The sequence below is a fragment of the Alosa alosa genome, chromosome 16 (assembly GCF_017589495.1).
Source record: "Alosa alosa isolate M-15738 ecotype Scorff River chromosome 16, AALO_Geno_1.1, whole genome shotgun sequence".
Lineage (NCBI taxonomy): Eukaryota > Metazoa > Chordata > Actinopteri > Clupeiformes > Clupeidae > Alosa > Alosa alosa.
The window spans coordinates 26,069,656-26,088,981 of NC_063204.1; the positions used below are offsets into that span (position 1 = coordinate 26,069,656).

Genomic DNA, 19,326 nt, shown 5'->3' on the forward strand with positions numbered 1-19,326 from the left:
AGGCCATCAGGACTGCAAGGCCCCCAAGGCCGCTTGATCGGTCATAAATGCCTGCTGTGAGGAATTGTCTGTGCATTGTTTTTGAGGGCTTTTCGGCGTGTTAGGAGTCTAGTGAAGCAATGTAGCGGGATGAAGCTTTTGTTAGAGGATTAGAAAAGTAAAAGCCCTTGGTGTGTTTTGGTCCAATTCATTTCCTAAGATTGCCGATTTCATATCACTCTTGGGCTTTGGAAGTCGACATTAGCAAAGCCAACAGTGTAGTGCCAGTGAGACGGTTCATCAACCATAAGGTCTTTGGAAACGCTACAATACGGAAAGCAGTAATTTACCCTGCTGAATTTGAAAGTTTTACTCCTGAAAATTGGATTTGGCCAGATGCACGCTCATAATCACCCCTGGAGGCCCCATCTCAAGCCCTCTCATCTCTGAACAACCTGTTAGGAAGCACAGCCGTACATGGAGCATTTGTGCACTTCAGCCTGGGAACAACACAGCAGTAGATTATTAGGTGTGTGAAGGACGGTGACTTGAGTGACTGGTGTATTGAACTCCGAGGCAACATATGGTGCTTTTCACCTTCAAGAGTTTTCTCTCTCTCAGTAATCTACCACAGAAGCCGCCCCAACAGGCTTGGTATAAGCTAAGGCTTGAGCCTAAAATGACATGAGAACAACCACACTCAAGGTATTCAACCATTCAGTTTCTTTTAGTGACTGACTAGGAGCTCTGTGATGTACATTTTACAACAAAGCAAAATAAATAAATAAATAAATTGCATGCACAGTATTGTATGGGCTCAGGTGTGCAAAATGCTACCACAAGCTACCCTTATGAACACACATACACACACACACGCATACTCCCCCATCACAGCAGATTTGATCCAGTGTTTTATAAAAAAGTGATAGTGTTTTATAAAAAAAGTGTTGAAAATAGCATTTCCTGCATAGTCAGCTTGACCTTGGGAGGAGAAAAGACAGCTGGGAAATACATTAAGGCATTATCCGGCGTCTTGTTTCAGCTTGCCCATCAACGGAACTGCCACAAGCGGCTTGTTCCAGCAAACGATCTGAGCCAAATGCTCTTTTAACTATGAATCAGTGTCACGGTGTCACCATTCAAGCCCATTTTCATTTGGAAGGAGTCGGATATTTGCTGCTACTGCATGTCACAGTCTCCATCATTAGACCCATGTTATGGAGTACTGAAAGCTTTCCAAAGTGTAACTACATCCTTAAATGTGTTTTTAAGCTGTCAACCTCATAGGACTGAACTGTGACGAAACACACAAATGCAGGTGTCAAGTAGAGGTTCACACACAGTGGGAAACCCTACAGTTTGGGCCTTCAGGGAGCAGGAGCAGGAGCCCCCCGCCCCCAGCACCAAGCTTAATTCAAGCCACACTAGCTATCCTTTTATACTTTTTGTGGGTTGGTAAAACAAGTGTGAGCTTTTGTTGTTGTTGGGATTCATATCCTTAACTTTTGTGAATTATTATTTTTTATTTATTTTTGCTTATGAACTACTATAAGTAAAACATAAATTCTCCAGAAAACATTTCCATTCTTGTTCTGGGTGCTGGACTGTAGTAGTGGCTAGCCTAGTGTCCACCAAGCATAGGGAGATCGTATGATGATCAAACTAGAAAACTAGCCTACCTGAACACACACACAGATCAAATCCCCAAATTATACGGACTGACTTGTGAACGTTGACCGTGTACTGTATGTGCAAGTTTTAAGTAGGGAGACCTGTGGGTCTCCAGCTTTTTACAACCACCATCCATACAGATAACCAGCCTACTGAAGAATAGAACAGAACTGCAAAAGAGATTAACTATTGCTTTAATCCACAGAAACAAATTGTCATTGCTTTAAGCCAACATAAATTAGTAAGATGCATTGAAGCCTTGTCCAATTGAATATTTACAAATTAAATGAAACACTGCCTATTATCTCCTAGAAGCAACATGTTTTAGTCATTACAAATTTAACACTAACATTATGCAAGCAATTCCAACGCACCATAAACAGAAAAAAACTGTTAACCACCAATAGAAAACTATTCTTTCATAATCCAATACATGCAAACAAAACTTAAACATGCTATTCTTAGTACCTCTTACCGAAGTACCTATTGATTTTCGTAACAGGTAGGTAAATATTAAACATCACCAGGAAGTACTGGCCCAACTCTTCCATCCAGATGAGGTCCAAGGAGATTTTGCCCTCCGGGCTCCTGTAGCGGATAACATAGGACTCGCCCCTATAGTCGTAGTCCCTGGAGTCCAACCCTCTGGACAGCATGATGGGGACCGGAGAGCATATGCACCAGAAGGGAGTCTGAGACTCGTCCAGCACCGTGACACTCATCACACAGCAATGCTACCCACAAACACGCACAGACAAACACACATGTTCAGACAGAAACAGACAGGCAGGCAGGCAGACAGACAGACAGACAGACACACAGACAGACAACACATACACACACAATCACACAAAAACACTAAGGGTTAAAGGTGCCATGTGTAATGTCTGCCGAAAAATTAGAGTAACAACCGGGAAACGTGTCTTGCAGTTTGGCTGGCGGTTATGTTGCCCGCATACTGCCTCCCATGGCCGAAACTGGTATTGTGGCACCTTTAAAACAAGGCTTTGTTAAGTACTGTGTGCCGGAAGTAAATTGGCAAATTTACACATTTGTTTATGATTCCAAAACATATAGCAATTAAAAGATGTGGCAACTAGTATCCCACAATATTAATTGCCACTTGACACTAACAACTAAGACCAAAATGACCAGATGTACAGTATGTGAGGTACAGAACTTTCACTAGTTCGCCCAGCAGAATGCTTGATTTTGAGCACTGATAATGAGCGTGTTTGGCTAAGTAGCTGTCCATGGTCCTGAAACGTCTGTAGCGGAGACAGTGAGGGGAATGGAGAGGAGGTGGGATACTTTGCTGGACTGTAGTACGTGTGGACAGGTAAAAAGGGTTTAAAGAAAGCCAAGGTCCATGGGTTTGTCTCAAACGCAGTTTAAAGCAGCACTAAAGAACATTTGCTATCGGAGTCCCTCTACAGTTGAGAAGCACAATAATAAATGGATTAAATGTGTGTCTATGCAACAAACAATAAATATAACTGATACAATATAGAGGGGATGCACCAACAGCAGCCTATAGAAAGAGAACTTTGAATTCCTGTAAGTAGCAGCTCTTTTCCATTTCGATTTCAGATTCACCTCAAACACATTGCCAAACTTAGAGGTCTAATGTCAAAACATGATCTAGAAAAACATATTCATGCATTCATCTCCAGTAAGGTTGATTACTGCAATGGGCTTTTCACAGGCCTTCCTAAAAAGACTATCAAACAGCTTCAGATGGTACAAAATGCAGCGGCTAGGGTTCTCACGGAAACTAAAATAACAGACCACATTACTCCAACACTTAAAGGTGCTGTGGGTAACACTTTACGGTAAGGGTACATGAATTATCATGAATTCATGTATGAATTAATTCATGATTTATGCATTACTTCATTCCTTTATATCTTGTCTTGTGAATCATCAGGAATTGACATGAGGTCATATTCTCTCATTCCTGACCTCATACATGAACAACACATTATCTAGGCTAATGCATATGCCGGAGGCTGTTTGGGTCTTAGGCTGCCTACCGTTTGAGCAGAACGAAAATAGAACCGTTTCAACTATTTGTAATAATATGAGCATCTAAATAGACAGAGGCAGCTCGCTCAAAGGCTGATGCTTAGCCTATATGTTTCGTATTAAAAGTCGAAACGTATATGAAGAGTCTTAGGACAAAAGTTACAAACGTTACAAATGTTTCCCATTACCAATGTCTCGGAGACAGCTAGGCAGGCTACTTTTAGGTTTTTGCACCAGGTGAAACATATTCATAAACTACAGGCGCAGATGCCGACGTGCCATCGTCTTAACATGAGCATGGCAACAACTGATTTAGCTACAGCTTGGCAGAGGGGGTAATCCGTGCGTCGAAGTTAGATGCCAAGGGTTCTAACCATGCCTCCACATTTGACGAGTTCAATTTGACACTTGACCATCATTGAACTTTCTCACCCAATAAAAGCTTACTATATATTGCTACTGTAAGACTGCCAATGCAATCACTTTAGACCAACCTTCTTAGTGTAGGCTAGGTATTGAAATTAGATAGAACACTGTCCACTCCTCACTCAACAGGTGCTTCTGTGGAAACTGTGTTCGCATGTCCATAGAGAGAGGAAATGTAGTGTGCTGCCGGGAAATACAACCAGTGCTAACACTTTATACAATTCCATACAGATGTACAAATACATCTGTACTTACCAAAGTTTAAGTATGGCCTATCTATCTAGTGGGAATCCGATTAAAAATGAACAGCATCTCGTGCATTTCTTTCAGTAATGAAAAGTTACACTCCTGAATCAGAAAAATAAGCCTTTTTATCTTTTTTAAGAATAATAATAATAATAAGTTTATTTTATATAAACTTAGCACAAAAAGTAACGAAATTTGTGTTTGGTAGATTATTTCTTTGTGGTAACAATTATTTTTGGCAATACATCTTATACCGTTGGAAAGCCTGTTTAGTTCCCTTTCAAATGGTGCCCCATTTGTAAGGAACATGCACTTGTGGGATGAGCAGCAGAGCTGAGTATGAGGGGTTGCGCCCATGAAAAATTTGCCAAATCTTCAAATGAGAAAATTTGGACTCTCTTGGAAAATATATGTTCATTTTGAATTTGATGCCAACAACATGTCTCAAAAAAAGTTGGGACAGGGAACGTTTATCACTGTGCTGCTTCACTTCATCACTTCATTTAACAACATTCTGTAAACATTTAGGAACTGTGGAGACCACAGGGTTTCCCGCAGCACTTTGCAGTCAAGGCCTTGGCAAAACAAGCCTGCCGCCTTAACTACGTTGTCAAAAAAAGTGTTACTTTGTCCTGTTTTCTCCCTTTCATTCCAAACTGTGACCAACGCCAATCTCCCTTCTCCGCAGAACGCATTAAAAAATAAGAAGAAACGTGTCATGAATCGAAAAATAATCAGATTTTATAATCTTTACATGTGATATGCCTCCGAAACAGAGCTACTGAGCGGTGCAAATGTCTCGCTCCTCGTTCTCAAGAATCAGTCAAATCGCGAACAGCCACAGCTCCGTTTAATTGTCAGGTGTGATGAAATGCGTTCATATTCCACTTTTTATGTCAGTGGTCCCCAAACTTTTTCTTCCGAGGGCCAGCTTACTATGCCTGGCTGTAAGAGAGGGCCAGAGACTCGGAGTATATCAGTAACCATAAATAGCTTAGTGCTGTGAACAACAGCAGTCTACCTTAGTAGAATATTCCATTACATTTAATCTATAGGCTATTGCAATTTAATAGCATTGTTAGCTGTGTTTATATTGCCATCATGTGTAAAATGTAACTCAAATGAATAATACTGATAAAAAGACTTTTTTTTTACTTTCACTCACCTGAACTTGTGAACGTTGTATGAACATTTGAACAAATAAAAATAATTATCCCAGAAAGTCCCAGAAATATGACTTGAATATAAGTTAGTTAGTTATTAACAATTTATTGATAAACTTTTAGAATACTTTGAGCACTGATGCAGTCAGCATAGGCCTCTTACATTGTTTGCAGGTAGGACTACATTTCATTCCGTTTTTGATGGCAAACGCAAAACAGCGCCAAAACAACCACTAGTGGACAAAAAGAGTATTACATGTGTACTGTTAAGACTCGCCATAGAGAATGAATGGGGGAAATTGCGGAGGTTATAGTTTGACGATGTCGTACTCCCGTGCAGGCCGGTTGCTATATACCACAGACATGTTTTGGGGGGCTACCCAAAATGAGGTGGCGGGCCGTAGTTTGGGGACCACTGTTTTATGTCATAAACGTTGCAGGCCTATGGAAAGGTTTAGTGGTAGGGTTGTCCAATGATCAAGTTGTTGCTTCAATCTGTGTTTTAATTTATGCGACGCACCGATGCTGGGTTCATCCGTTTGGCGCAAGTTTAAAATGTTTAAGTGGCAATTAATCCCGACTGATCCCTTTAGTTAACGTTGCCAAGCTTGTTTGTTGTTGCACTATCAGTGTTGCAGTCTTTTAAAACCGGGGAGCTAAATTGACCTGACGCGAATTTGACCGGAGAAGCGGCCGAGTAAACAGCCACCTGCTCTCAGCACAGTGTTGACTGACAATAGACGGGCCTAGGCCCGTCCAGACCCATCTGTGCCTACGCGTATGCTTTCTAAATTATTTAGCTAACTCCATCCCCATCAACGAACTTAGGCTATATGGCCAATATCTTTGAAATTTAACAGTCTTGGTTTTATTAGGAAGACAGTTGGGCATGCCTCAGACTCGTGGTGTGAGCGGTATGGGAGCGGAACAGAGCGGCCACTCCGGCCTCTAAATTAAAAAGCGCTCCGTGCTCAAATGCCATCCATATTACACAAAACTATAAAATGATCTAAACTTCATTCACTCTCGGTGTATAGATCAGGACAGACTTGCGGAACAGGCTGCAGGTCAACAGTCTGACAGCCTGCATGAAGATAAGCATTAATGGTCCAATAGTAAAACAGTGCAATTACCAAATGATCTTTTTAAAGCCAGGGAGGATTGCTTGTAACGATGCTAGTTGTCAGCTCTGCCATAAGTAGTGACTGATCACATTTGCACATTTTGTTGTTTTGCACTTTCTTTTGCACTTGTTCTATAGTTTGTAATAGTCTTTGTTAAAATTGCACAAATTACACAAATATTTTGAAATATTTGTATACTGTTGTCCTACTGGGGCCTACGACCTACCACCTTGACTAACACATTTCCTGCGGGAAACCCTGGACCAGTTGCCAGAGTTTTGAGAATGAAATGTTGTCCCATTCCTGCCCAATATAGGATTGAAGTTGCTCAACAGTATGGGGTATTCATGTTTTTCATTCCATGATGCACTGGTCTTTCTAGGTCTTCCCTGAAAGAGACACTGCCTGTATGGCATTGTTGTATATGTGCTCAAAACCTGTATACATCAATCAGAATCGATTGTGCCTTGCCAGATGCACATGCTGTATGCACAAATGCACCTCCACACCGTCATAGATGTTGGGTTTCAAACTGAGCACTAAAACAAGTTGGATAGGCTGGATACTTGGATAGGCCCTCTCCTCTTTAGCCCAGATGAGTCCATGATTTCCAAAAAGAATTGTTAATTTTGATTGATCTAACCACAGGACCTTTTTCCATGTTACCTCAGTCCATTTTAAACAAGATCAGGCCCAGATAAGACGGTGGTATCAGTGTTTCCCATACATTAACTTACAGTATTTGTGGAAGCCCACCACAATATCAGCATTGACCACCACCACGATCAAGAGCGCGCATGCGAGACGGCGTGTGAGTGTAGAGCGCACACGACGGGAGAGAGAGAAGGGTGGTTCGTGTGTGCCTGAGCGCATCCAAGACAGTGAGCATCCTGATTGGCCTGTTTCGCTAAATCAACCAATCAGTTCAGTGTAGGCGGGCTTTTATCTCTTTTCTCCCGAACTTAATTAATCAGTTCAGTGTATAGGAACAGGAGCGTCATGGCAGTCAGTGCCTCAAAAAAAAGGAAAATGTAAGACCCATTTCAAAGTGTAGGCTACCCTTGTCTCATAAGAGTAAAAAATAATGATAGGCCTAGTCTTGCACGCTGCACTGTTTGTAACAGTGACTTTAGCATTGCCCATTGCGGGTTAAATGATTGCAAAATACATGTTGAGGTGAGTTTAACAAGTGTCAGTTCATGTGCATATTATTCAGATGCCTATAGATGGCTAGTTGCCAAGGCTACATGAAAAGACCAAACTACTAAAATCTGCCTATTTTATTTTCCCAATATCTATCTAGGCCTTCCTTATTTGGTGTACTGACTAGACATTATTGAACATATTAATCTGTATTTAGGCTAATTTTTTTTTTTTTTTGCCCCTGCCCCAACTTTTTTTGAAACATGTTGGTGGTATCAAATTCAAAATTAACATATTTTTCATGAAATAGTCAAATTGGTCATTTTCAACATTTGATACAGTATGTTGTCTGTGTCCTTTTTGGAACTAAATATGAGTTTGAGATTTGTAGATTATTACAATTTGTTTTATTCACATTTTACACAACATCCCAACTTTTTCTGATTTGGGGTTGTACTCTTCTTGGGCATTAACTACTCTGATCGGGACTATTGGGCCCTATCAGTCAGTCATGTTGGCCCTGAAAGAAAACATATGTGCACACATAAGCGGGACTACTTCAAGAATCTCCATTAAGAGTGCTACTTTTCACTGGGTGGTTGATCACAGATTATCATTTTATGTATTTTAATTATTACTTTTTAAACATCTTTAAGCTATTACTCTTTATTGCTTTTATGTACTATTACCTTGTGTGTTGTATGTTTTCTTTTTTATTCTTTTCAAACTATTATTTTCTTTATGTAAAGCACACTGAATGAACTCTGTCAGGGTATCTGCACATTTTCCAAGTGCAGTATTATGACCGTTTTCACATCTTTAACCACACCCATGAAAAATATCTTCACTCTGCAACCACTACATTTCCTCCCGTAGTCACTTGCGCAATTGCGTTTTAAATACACGAAAGAGACATTTCACTCACTCTCTTGCACTCGCTGGCGGTCCCATGCGCAAATTGAATACCTCCCTTACGGAAATTCAAGACATCCCAGACAATTTAAGACTTTTTTAGGCCTTAAAACATGAAAGTTGTATTTAAGACTTTTTAAGGATCCGCGGGAACCCTGCTCTGTGTATGAAATCCTATATAAATAAACTTTAAAAAACATCATTACAGCGGCCATACCTCCACAGACCCTTCCAGTCCCTCTGATCTCCACTTCAAGCTGAACTTGTCAGCGAAGGCCGTGTGCTGTGACCTCTTCTCCCTTGAGATGGCCTCCAGGACTACATAATTATCCTTTATGTCTTCTACCAGGAAACAAAACATAGAGAGAATGTCATGTCCAGGTCTCAGGAGACACAGCACCTTTCATACCGCTCTCTAGAAACAAACTGTGAGAACAATGTAAGAATATAGCACCCTCTACTGTCAAAATGGTTTACTACAAGCCTTCATTTATTAATTGCATTTAGATTTTCAATTGATACAATGTAATTCATGTTAAAGCCATCTTATCTAAACAGAGACATATTTTTATATTATATATATTATTTAAACTAATGGGTAAGTCCTATATGAAACAATGAACACAAATATTTAAATGAAATGGAGTTAAATCTGCCAAACCCACTTTAAGTATCTTTGATCTTCTGGAGAAGGCTTGAAAAAAGTAGGGACAAGCAGCTAAAATGCTGACATGCATATAGAAACAACAAACTGTTGGCACATGTATAATATATTTTCAACAACACCCTGAAGCTGGCACTTACCAGAGCTCACTTGTTAATCACAAACAAAAACACACAATGGTACTCAATATTAGCCTAGAAATCTAGACGCACACTAGCGGCAGAAAATGTAATTTGCAGCCAGGGTAGTCTAGCAACTCTCTGTTGGCTTGCGAGCTGGAAAAATGAAACTTCTATCAGGCCAATCACATCGTGTATAGAGTCTTTAGAATTTCCTGCTACTTGAAAACAAAGAAGATGGATGCTGCTACTGGCGAACAGCGGTCTTTGAATCGCGACGCAATTTAAGCTTTTTTTAAATTGGCAAAAGTTTGATCAACTAGCCAACTAGCATCCATTTAGGAAAATGCATGGGACTATTGCGTGCATCCTGCCCCTCAGATTGAGCACTGCCAATGGTGAGTTCCCAGACCCTACATCTTGATGTGGGTCTGGCTCGTCAGGCTAACTCAATATACAAACATACAACACATTTCTAATATCAAAACTACCCTTTTAGTAGTCATGATCAATAAACACATTTTCAAAGCCACCCAACACTTCCTGATCTCAACGCTCACCTCTCCGGCAGAAGAGCCCACTGAACTGGCCAGACATAATGAGCTTTGTCATGTCATGGAGCTCGATATGCACCTTGTATCCATGGAGACCGTATTCGGGGTCGACATCATCAAACAGAGGCTTGTGCTCTGGCATAGAGTAGGGGCTGGCAGGGGAAGAGGACAAAGATCAGAAGTCAGAATAGAAGAGAGTGAGAAAAAAACACACAGATAAGAAAAAAAAAAAGAGATGAAAAAAAAGCATTTGGTGGTGGTGGCGGCTTGGCCTTCAGCTATTTTGGTTGAAGAGACAGGGGCCAGCCACAAATCTGACCTGACAGAGCTGGCTATTTGTGTTTGTGTGTGTGTGCACATTTTTGCATGTATGTGTGTGTATGTGTGAGTATGTATTCGTGTGTGTATGTATGTGTGTGTGTATATATGTGTGTGTATGCGTGTGTCTGTATGTATGCATATGTGTGTGTGTGTGTGTGTGTGTGTGTGTGTGTGTGTGTGTGTGTGTATGTATGCGTGTGTCTGTATGTATGCATATGTGTGTGTGTGTATGCGTGTGTCTGTATGTATGCATAGTGTGTGTGTGTCTGTATGTATACGTGTGTCTGTATGTATGCGTGTGTGTGTATGTATGCGTGTGTGTGTGTGTGTGTGTGTGTGTATGTATGTGTGTGTCTGTATGTATGCATATGTGTGTGTGTGTATGCGTGTGTCTGTATGTATGCATAGTGTGTGTGTGTCTGTATGTATACGTGTGTCTGTATGTATGCGTGTGTGTGTATGTATGCGTGTGTGTGTATGTATGCGTGTGTCTGTATGTATGGGTGTGTATGTATGTATGCATGCGTGTGTGTGTCTGTATGTGTGTGCATTGTGCTAATGTGTATGTGTGTACTTGGCAGCTGAGGAAGAGCGAGAGTCAAGTCCACAGTCTGTGGAGTGGCCAGAAGATGGAGATGTCACCCACAAAACCAGAGACAGGAGTGGACAGACCATCTGCTGCCTTCTACAAACACATGCGTTGCTCCTACAACTACACTATACTCTCTGGCAGTCACACACCTGTGTGTACACTGATCTCTCTCCCCCCCCCCTTTCTCTCTCTGTGTCTGTGTATCTATGCAGTTATGAAACATAGCGTACATACACAGTAATTGATCCAAGAAGGCATTTCTCTACGAGCTTGTGAAGATGCAAGTTCGCCTTGACAAACACCACGTCCTCATTGTCCTGGAATACAAACGTGAGATAACCATCTTTCTTTTCAAAAACATCAGGCTATACATAACCATCAATACTATGTATGAATATACCAGTCTGATCAAATTCAATGTGAATGAATGAAATGTGAATATACCAGTCTAATTCTATTCAACTTGATACAACAATGCTGAAATAATTAGAGGATATACATAGGCAAAATGTTTTACACCATACTTCCATAAGAGACTAGCTGGTTTTCCATTAAACTTTTTAAATGCCTTTTAAAGGTCCAGTATGTAGGAAATAATGGAAAATAAACTGTAACCATTCCAAAAATGATCACCATATGTTGTCAGAGAGTAAGGAAACACGATGAATTGAAGTAATGGCTTATTTGACAACATTACTCTAACCCGTAAAACCCCGTAAAACCCATGAAAAAAAATGAGTTACGGGGCGAAATGTCTTGGAATTTTCATTTATGTTTTGAACAATTAATTCTAGAATAGCGTATTAATAATGGGCTAGCGCGTCCTCCTATTTGGGTTGCCAAATTAGCAAAGGCCAACTGTCAACAGCTGTCAGTTGTAGTCATGAACGCCTACGAGAGGCAGGCAAATTTCCAAAATTTAAACAAGAAACAAATTAAGTGGACATCGGAGTAGCTTCCTGAGATGGTGACGTCTTTGTCAAACGAAGAATATCAAGTCTGACGCAGAGCTGGCCATATTTCTCCACAACAGGTAGCCTAGGCTAAACTTCATCTGCATCGCTAACTTCAGCTAAATATGTTACGTTGGTTAGAGAGGTATTTTTTGTTTTCACTGTTTCCGTAATGTGTAGCTGGGTCATGGTTGGAGAAACGTTAAAGCATCTGCAGGTCAACTAACGTTAGCTAAGTCTTAATTACATCTGGCAACCCAGAAGAGGCTCGCGTCTGGTAGTCTTGAGAACATTCACCAGTGTTTTGATTTTGGCCTGCAGAACGTTCGGTAACAATCCTACAAATCGCACCTTTAACTAGCCCTGGGAATGAGAAACTCGGCCACAATCTTTTAGTGCCCATACAATGCTATTTGCTAAAGGAGGGTTGATTAGGGAGAGAAGTATACATATATGAGCCAGCAAGATATACTTCCAGCACATGAATAAGGGACTAACTTTACGAATGGTAAAAAGTACCTTGCAAGTCAGTGCCTGAACAACAGAAACATTTGTTTATGTCTACAGGTTAGAGCTGTAGCTAAAATGAGCTGGCTGTCGCTAATATCCAAACATTATGTGAATGAGAAAACAACAATAACAACAACAAGTTGTAACAAGTTATAAGACAAACACAGAAATAAACATCTAAATAAATAGATAGATAAATAAATAAAAACAATAGTGACTCCATACCCTCCAGATCCCCATGACGAGGCCAGGGAAGCTGACACAGTGTCTCGCCCTCACCAGCATGCAGGAGCCAAAGAAGCGCCAGTTGTACTTGCTCATATCCACCTCAAAGATCAGAGAACGCCAGGCTGGTCTGCGCACAAGGACACACACGCCCATACAAACACAGGAGGGACAGCTATAGGGCTTAGACAACAACACAACTGCATAAAGGGCCTTAATCCAAGTGGCAGGAAAAGTGCATGTTCATTTTCAGTGCGCAGTCCTACCCGGAATATGACCATATAGACCAACCATCAGAATGAATTGGAAGATTATACCATATGCGTAATAAATGCATACCTCAATAGGCGACAAGTGCTTTATAACACCATGAGCAAGATTCTGAGCACGGAGCATGGAGGTCCAATTATGCACCAATTATGATCCTAGTGAATGGCTTAAAAGAGCGATTTGCTTTAAAGTAGCAAAGCTGTCCCCAATGGCTATGCTATATGCAATTTGTAAAAGTACATTCCATTTTTACTCAAAACTGCACCGATTGACGTCGCTTTGGTGACAAGCAAAATGTATGACTAGATGCAATCTAAAAACAGGCCCCAGGTTGAAGAATACTGAACTTCTCCTTTAATTCAAACTTTGAAAACCTTACAAGGCACATTTTTCATGAGATAAGTCTCTTGTGCCAAATAAGTTTCTAGTGTCTAATTCTAGCACATCCAAAGCTGAGTGCTTGAAAAAGCACATGTCTATGATTAGCAAAGGTAACAAATCCTTCACCTCAAGACATTGAAATAACCGATCACAGTAGCATGATGTAGTCGTTGATATATACAGTTGGATTTCCTTCTCTAAATGTAAGCATTCCTTTGTTTTGCAGTGCTTGTTGAGCCACCAACAAAAATAATCAGAGTGGATCTGAACTAAAAAAGCATAAGAGACCAAATAAATCCTTTTAATGTACACCAACGGTCAGAAGTTTGGGGTCACATGGGGTTTGCCGCTGCTGCTTGCCGCTGGCTGATGTGATCCCTGCCTAAAGATCAGCCGCCCATTTCTTTCTACAACAGTCGAGAACCCTTTTGCAATTATGTAAGCACAATATGTAATCTGAAAACTGCTGCCCTGATTAAAAAACAATGCAACTGATCTCAGCTGGTATTCTGTCTATAATGGAGGGGGAATGGAAATTTCTGGGGAAAGTTACCCCAAACTTCTGACCGGTAGTTTACATGAGCCCAAACATGCAGCGATCTTTTTTTTTTTGTCAGGCATCCTTCTGGGACATCTTGCACTTGTGCAAAGGCGAGACCCCCTATTACCTGCAAGAGGCCGCGCCCCGGTCTAAGGTCAGGGGAACCACACTGTGGAGCTGCACCGACTTAATCCACAAGTACTGGATGGTACCCAGGCCAATCCAGGTCAGGTTCAGGGAGCACTCAGAGAAGAATGTGTGCGAGTGCTTAAAGGTTCTCTGATGTCCGTATGCATCCGTCACCGTCAACTCCCACGTCACGCCCAAGCTCCTGCCAGCCAAAAGAGAGAGACCAGACACAAACCCATTCTGACATGTTGGTTTCAGAGAAGATTTAGGGGGAATTTAGAGACTATAAAGAAATAGGAAGATAAATAAATAAATAAATAAATAAATAAATAAATAAGTAAAAAAAACAAATCAGGCTCATATTTTATGTATATGACATTCAGCTTCTGGCCATGATAATTGAAGACAGTATAATTACCCTCTTCACAACCATCCTGTAATGAATCTCTATGACAAATCAAAATAATGCAGAGTAGGCCTGTGCAATTTATCAATATTGAATTTCAATTTCAATTCTGACTTCCAACAATTATGAAAAAATAATCAAGATTCAACGATTATTTTGTAATATTCTGTTTTGCAGCGATGCAGAGTTTAGTTATAGATCCAGCAAACCAGCTCTTATTTATACTGGTAACTGTTATACTCTTGCATATTTACATTTGTACAAAAAAATATTTTTCAGTTTAATTTCTTGAAATGGATGGTGTTTTCCAAAATCATTGCATAATTGTGTCAAGTAATCATGATCTCAATATTGACCAATGAAATTATTATTGATTTTTGCCATAATCAAGCTGCCTTAGCAGAGAGCATGTAATTTCAAGATGCACTGTTTAAAAGGTACACTATGCAGGTTTAGGTATTTTTGGCGACTGTAAAGCTCCCTCTAGAGTCGCAATACATTTATATTTTATTCTGCTGTTGTAAATAGCAAACTTCTCGTGACTTATCCCCCTGTACACAATGTTGTGGAGGTGAAGGATTAACAACAGGCAAAAACTATCTCCAAAGGGCTATATCTATGGACAAAGTCATGTTTCACGATTCTCGCGAGATTTGTCGGGCCGCGGTTCTCGAAGTTGCATGGCTGGTTCAGTGTTGTGTTGTGTTGTGTGTGGCAAACTATTTGCTTCTCAGCAGAAGCCAAGAAACAGTAAAAGGCCAACAAATCGATTTAAAAGACAATTTATGAAGTTGTTTTTTTTCCCTCGTTTTGGCTTCACGCCAGGTTTGCCCTGTCGGGATTTTCCGGCTAATGATAGTCTCATGATCCTGCTGATATTGACTGACTACTAGTTTTCATAGTTTTGCCCACAAAGCCTGTTTAAGCGTAGGCCTACTACTGTAAATAGTTTAACACATTGCCATTTTACATTTGTCCAGCCCTTCACCTCCGTGAACCAGGCGCCCCATATCATCCAAAAAATATTTCGGGAGGGCCTTCAATATCCCGTGAGAAAATGTATGGTGACAGTGCTAAGAGTTAAAAAAAAAAAAAAAAAACGTTGGCATGCTCGGTAAACATCAGTCTTGCATCAGTAACATTGAGCTGAATTTTTGTGAAAACATAGCCTAGGGCCTAGGCCTACTGTAGCATTGTGCTGTGATATCAAAAGTTGCATATTTAAAGGGACACCAGGCAAGCCTGATGCTTTTTCTCTACGAAACTCCCGCTCGCTCGGTCTGAAGCTCTTTTCCTTTTCTTTGCGTCTTCAGTCAAGGGTTTTCGTTGCTTCTTCGCCGGCTCTGCCATTATACACACGTTTGCAACAATCTCTAGCGTTTCGTTAGCCTGCATCTGTGCTGTAAACTGATCCTGCTTCGGGTCGGGCGGGTAGGATACACACCCGAACTTGCAAGTGGGATATTCTTCCTACAGGCAGTAGGGGCGGGCGAGAGAGCCTTCATTCGCCCTGTAATGAGTCATTTAACCATATACCGACTTACGAAGATGATTAATTAACAAAAACATTTCCTGGTGTCACTTTAGTCTTTAGTCTTTAGTCTGCATTTTAATCTTAGTTCTCCTTTTAGTGTGTGCGCTTGTAAAACTAGTGATGTAGCCTACACAATCCTGGCGCAGTATAACAGTTTGAATGAAAACAATAAATCTTACTCAAAGCTGTAGTTGAGTAGTATTTAACTATATTTAATTTGTTACGTTTCTTTTAAATTGTATGTCTAATGCAATATGGGAAAAGTAACTATATATTGCGAATCATTTTTTGAATCAAGAATCGTTTTTGAATTGAAAATCGATTTTGGATCGAAAATCGATTTTGAATCAAATCTTGAGCCTAAAAAACTTTATTGAATCGAATCATGACATTTTCTGAATCGTGCAGCCCTAGCTCATTTGAAACTATACAACTTAATGACCGTGTTTGAGAATGCTCATAGAAACTATGGCTTTGGAAATCCCCTGTATCGCCTCACAATGCATCGGACTACGCAAGTGGCAAAACAATGGTCGCTACTAGCATAAGTTTCAATGGCTATGTACTTTGCATCACTAAAAACCCAGGGTGAACCCTGAAGTGACCTCCCTAACCAACCCACTAACTCTGCCTCGTAGTATACCCCTCTGGTGTGCTGGGGCACAGACACTCTCACACACACACACTAAGTATTTGGGGCCCTGATTGCACGGGCCCAAGTGGTGACCGGTGCTTTGAAAGACACACCATTCTCCTGTTCACCACCAAGCGTTCACACAGGCCTAATTCCTCCAAGGGCTATGAAGTAGAGTTCTCAACGGGCCTGAAAATTACAACCCGACCCAACCCGGCCCGTGGCTTTTAAAGCCCGGACCCGATGTAACCCGACACATCAACATGAATTATCTGCCCGAACCGACGCCCCCCCCCCTTTTTTTTCACCTCATACACGTATTATCATGACCAGCAGACGGGAATTCAGATCAACCTTTAATGTTCACGTTTTGTTTTAAGGGGGACATTTTTGGCCAGGAACTTCGTCATTGATTGCTGCTGCGAATGTTTAAATGCCCACAGTTTAATGTATGGCGGCTCAGGCTGGACGACCCTGTTTTTTTGCTGTCATATTTCATCAGCACCTTGCATTTTGAGCATTGCACATAACCTGTAGAATTTCCATCAGAATCCAGCACCACTCCAAACACTTTCCAGACCTCTGATTTTCCCACTCCTGTAGTGGCGACGGTGAATTCACCTGCGGCAAGTTTACTTTTCACCAACTCCATCTTCTTCTCCAGGCTAAAGGCGTGCACGCAGCGGCGTTAGGTCTGCCCCTGCCCCTCTCCATGATGCACGTTGCACGCAAAAGCAACAGCAGCGATGATTAATAAATGTTTTTTTTCTTTCACTGAGAGGAAAAGATTAAGCCTGAGGTCCGACCCGACCCGAGTCATTTGCTTATATTTTTGACCAGAACCCGCGGATCCCGTGGGGTTTGTCGGGCCGACCCGACCCGTTGAGAACTCTACTGTGAAGATAGTTGTCTCTATGAGAAACGGGAGTGAGGGGACTCTGACCTGAGGACATGTACCGTCTGCTTTGGCAGCCCTGTGTAGGGGCTGACGACTTTGAGCTGGCTGATCCACTTGCTCTGGTTGAAGCCCACCATCTTCTTGAAGAGGAGCCTCTTCCAGTGACCCTTGGGCTTCTCGTGTATGGTTGCGAGGGTAAGCCTATCGGCCACCTCGTCCCCCAGCTTGGCCTTGAGCTTCTGCTTTGTACACTCTCGAACATATAGCCTGTACCACAGAGCACTGGAGGACGATAGGTGTGAATGTATGTTAAACATGGGAGCATAACACAAGACGTAGACAACATTTAATGATCATCCATTACTTTATAGGGACTAAAAGTAACCATGGTAACTGGTGGAGCTGTACTGTCAAGGAACAGTAAGCAGCTTTGAACAAAAGGGAGGTTTTTCACTCATCTGATTATTGATGTCCAGTCAAATCATTATTATTTATGGATGAAACAGGTTCTCAACATTTAGCCAAGTTAATGTCTAATCCAGACGTGTCAGGTAAGATCTAAGATTTCAACCGGCAACTCACTTGTTGTTGGCAAGCTCATGAAGCTGTTTGTTAACATAGCCAATAGAGTACAGAGATGACGCATCCAAAAAGGATAGGATCTTCAACAGGACCTCAGGAGGGAGCCTAGTAAAAATGAATCAACCAATTAATCAATGGATGATAGTAGTATTCCGTGGATCTGCCCAAGGTTTCTTCCTTGATAAGGGAGTTTTTCCTTCCCCTGTTGCCCCCGCCATAAATGCACAAATAGGCTGGCATAATTTCACTGCATTTCTTACTTCCAGTAACTATATGCATGTGACAATAAACGTCCTTGTATCCTTGTATTGTGTTTCTACGGTGAGTAAGAGATCTTTATTTCACTCATAAATGCGCAGACCCCCAGGTGTGCGCAATATTTTTCTACTTCCAACTACTTCGGTGCCCTAGCTTTCTCCTAACGCACGTGGTAGCTAGCCAGTATGAGTATCATTGCAGTTTGATAGACAAGTATCCCAAGCAAATTAAGTTTAGGTAAGATAAGAGTATACTAAAATAATACTGTAATTGAGAGGCATTAAAGGGGCAGTCTTTGCAAACATAGGCAAGATATCGGACTTACGTCTCAATGTGATTTTTGAGACTACGGGGCCGACTTGAAGACCGACCGCGTGGATTTTTCTTCTTGGGGTTTCGCCTGCAATTCAAAGACATTAACGTAAAATGAATGTAAAGCCAGTTTCAGTTGTTACAAAATGCAAATGCAGTCTCTTATCATTAATTAACGTTACCCTTGTTTCTTGAGAAATTCGGTTGGCATAATTTGAGACAGCTCCACGACCTTCGCTACTGTAATATTATGTCAGTAAGCTGTGGCTGTACTCGTGTCTACCGGTGTCTACAAGAAGTAGACGAGAAGTCCTCCCCGCGTCCTGTAGCTATGGCAACAGAACAAAAGCTTCAGCTGAGAGCCTTCGTTGAATGCTGCTGAATGTTTTCAAGTAGCCTAGGCCTAGGCCTAAAAACAACGTGGTTGCTTTTACTCCGGCTACGCACTGCTCTCGCATGGAATCCAGATTAGAACATAGAATCTAAACTCTGATAAGAAAACGTTAACATTCCACAACGTCTACCAACAGGTGCGCAGATCCACTAACAGAGTTCTGCATGCATCCCCCCCTTAGACACTTTAGAAACGCATACTGACACCTTCTGGTTTGGCGAGGTACGTTTACCATTAGAGGGCACGAACATTAGCCGAATCTGGCTCACTCAAATATGCATGATTAGGCTAACCTAAAGCTTTCCTGCTCAAGGTAACAAATTAGCCAGTATATCATTTATCACAATCGAATATGAGCTT

The 19,326-nt window shown here is 41.3% G+C and overlaps 1 protein-coding gene across 3 annotated transcripts in view; it reads right to left on the reverse strand.

Annotated features, from left to right (window-relative positions):
- The window catches only part of fbxo15 (F-box protein 15), a 32,016-nt gene extending 12,972 nt beyond the window's left edge, over positions 1-19,044 (reverse strand). Inside the window, exons 1-10 of one of the 3 annotated variants that reach the window (XM_048266466.1) lie at positions 18,755-19,041; positions 18,586-18,660; positions 18,003-18,107; positions 17,466-17,702; positions 13,947-14,150; positions 12,628-12,757; positions 11,174-11,256; positions 10,033-10,178; positions 8,907-9,031; positions 1,855-2,384 (exon numbers count right to left, since the gene is read on the reverse strand). In XM_048266466.1, coding sequence (XP_048122423.1) covers positions 2,112-2,384; positions 8,907-9,031; positions 10,033-10,178; positions 11,174-11,256; positions 12,628-12,757; positions 13,947-14,150; positions 17,466-17,702; positions 18,003-18,107; positions 18,586-18,660; positions 18,755-18,783 — 1,407 coding nt within the window. In that variant the 5' untranslated portion in view covers positions 18,784-19,041 and the 3' untranslated portion in view covers positions 1,855-2,111. Of the gene's footprint in view, positions 1-1,854; positions 2,385-8,127; positions 8,298-8,906; positions 9,032-10,032; positions 10,179-11,173; positions 11,257-12,627; positions 12,758-13,946; positions 14,151-17,465; positions 17,703-18,002; positions 18,108-18,585; positions 18,661-18,754 lie in introns of those variants that run through there. The other 2 variants (XM_048266468.1, XM_048266467.1) reach the window with 2 other exon arrangements.
- Between the last annotated feature and the right edge of the window lie 282 nt (positions 19,045-19,326).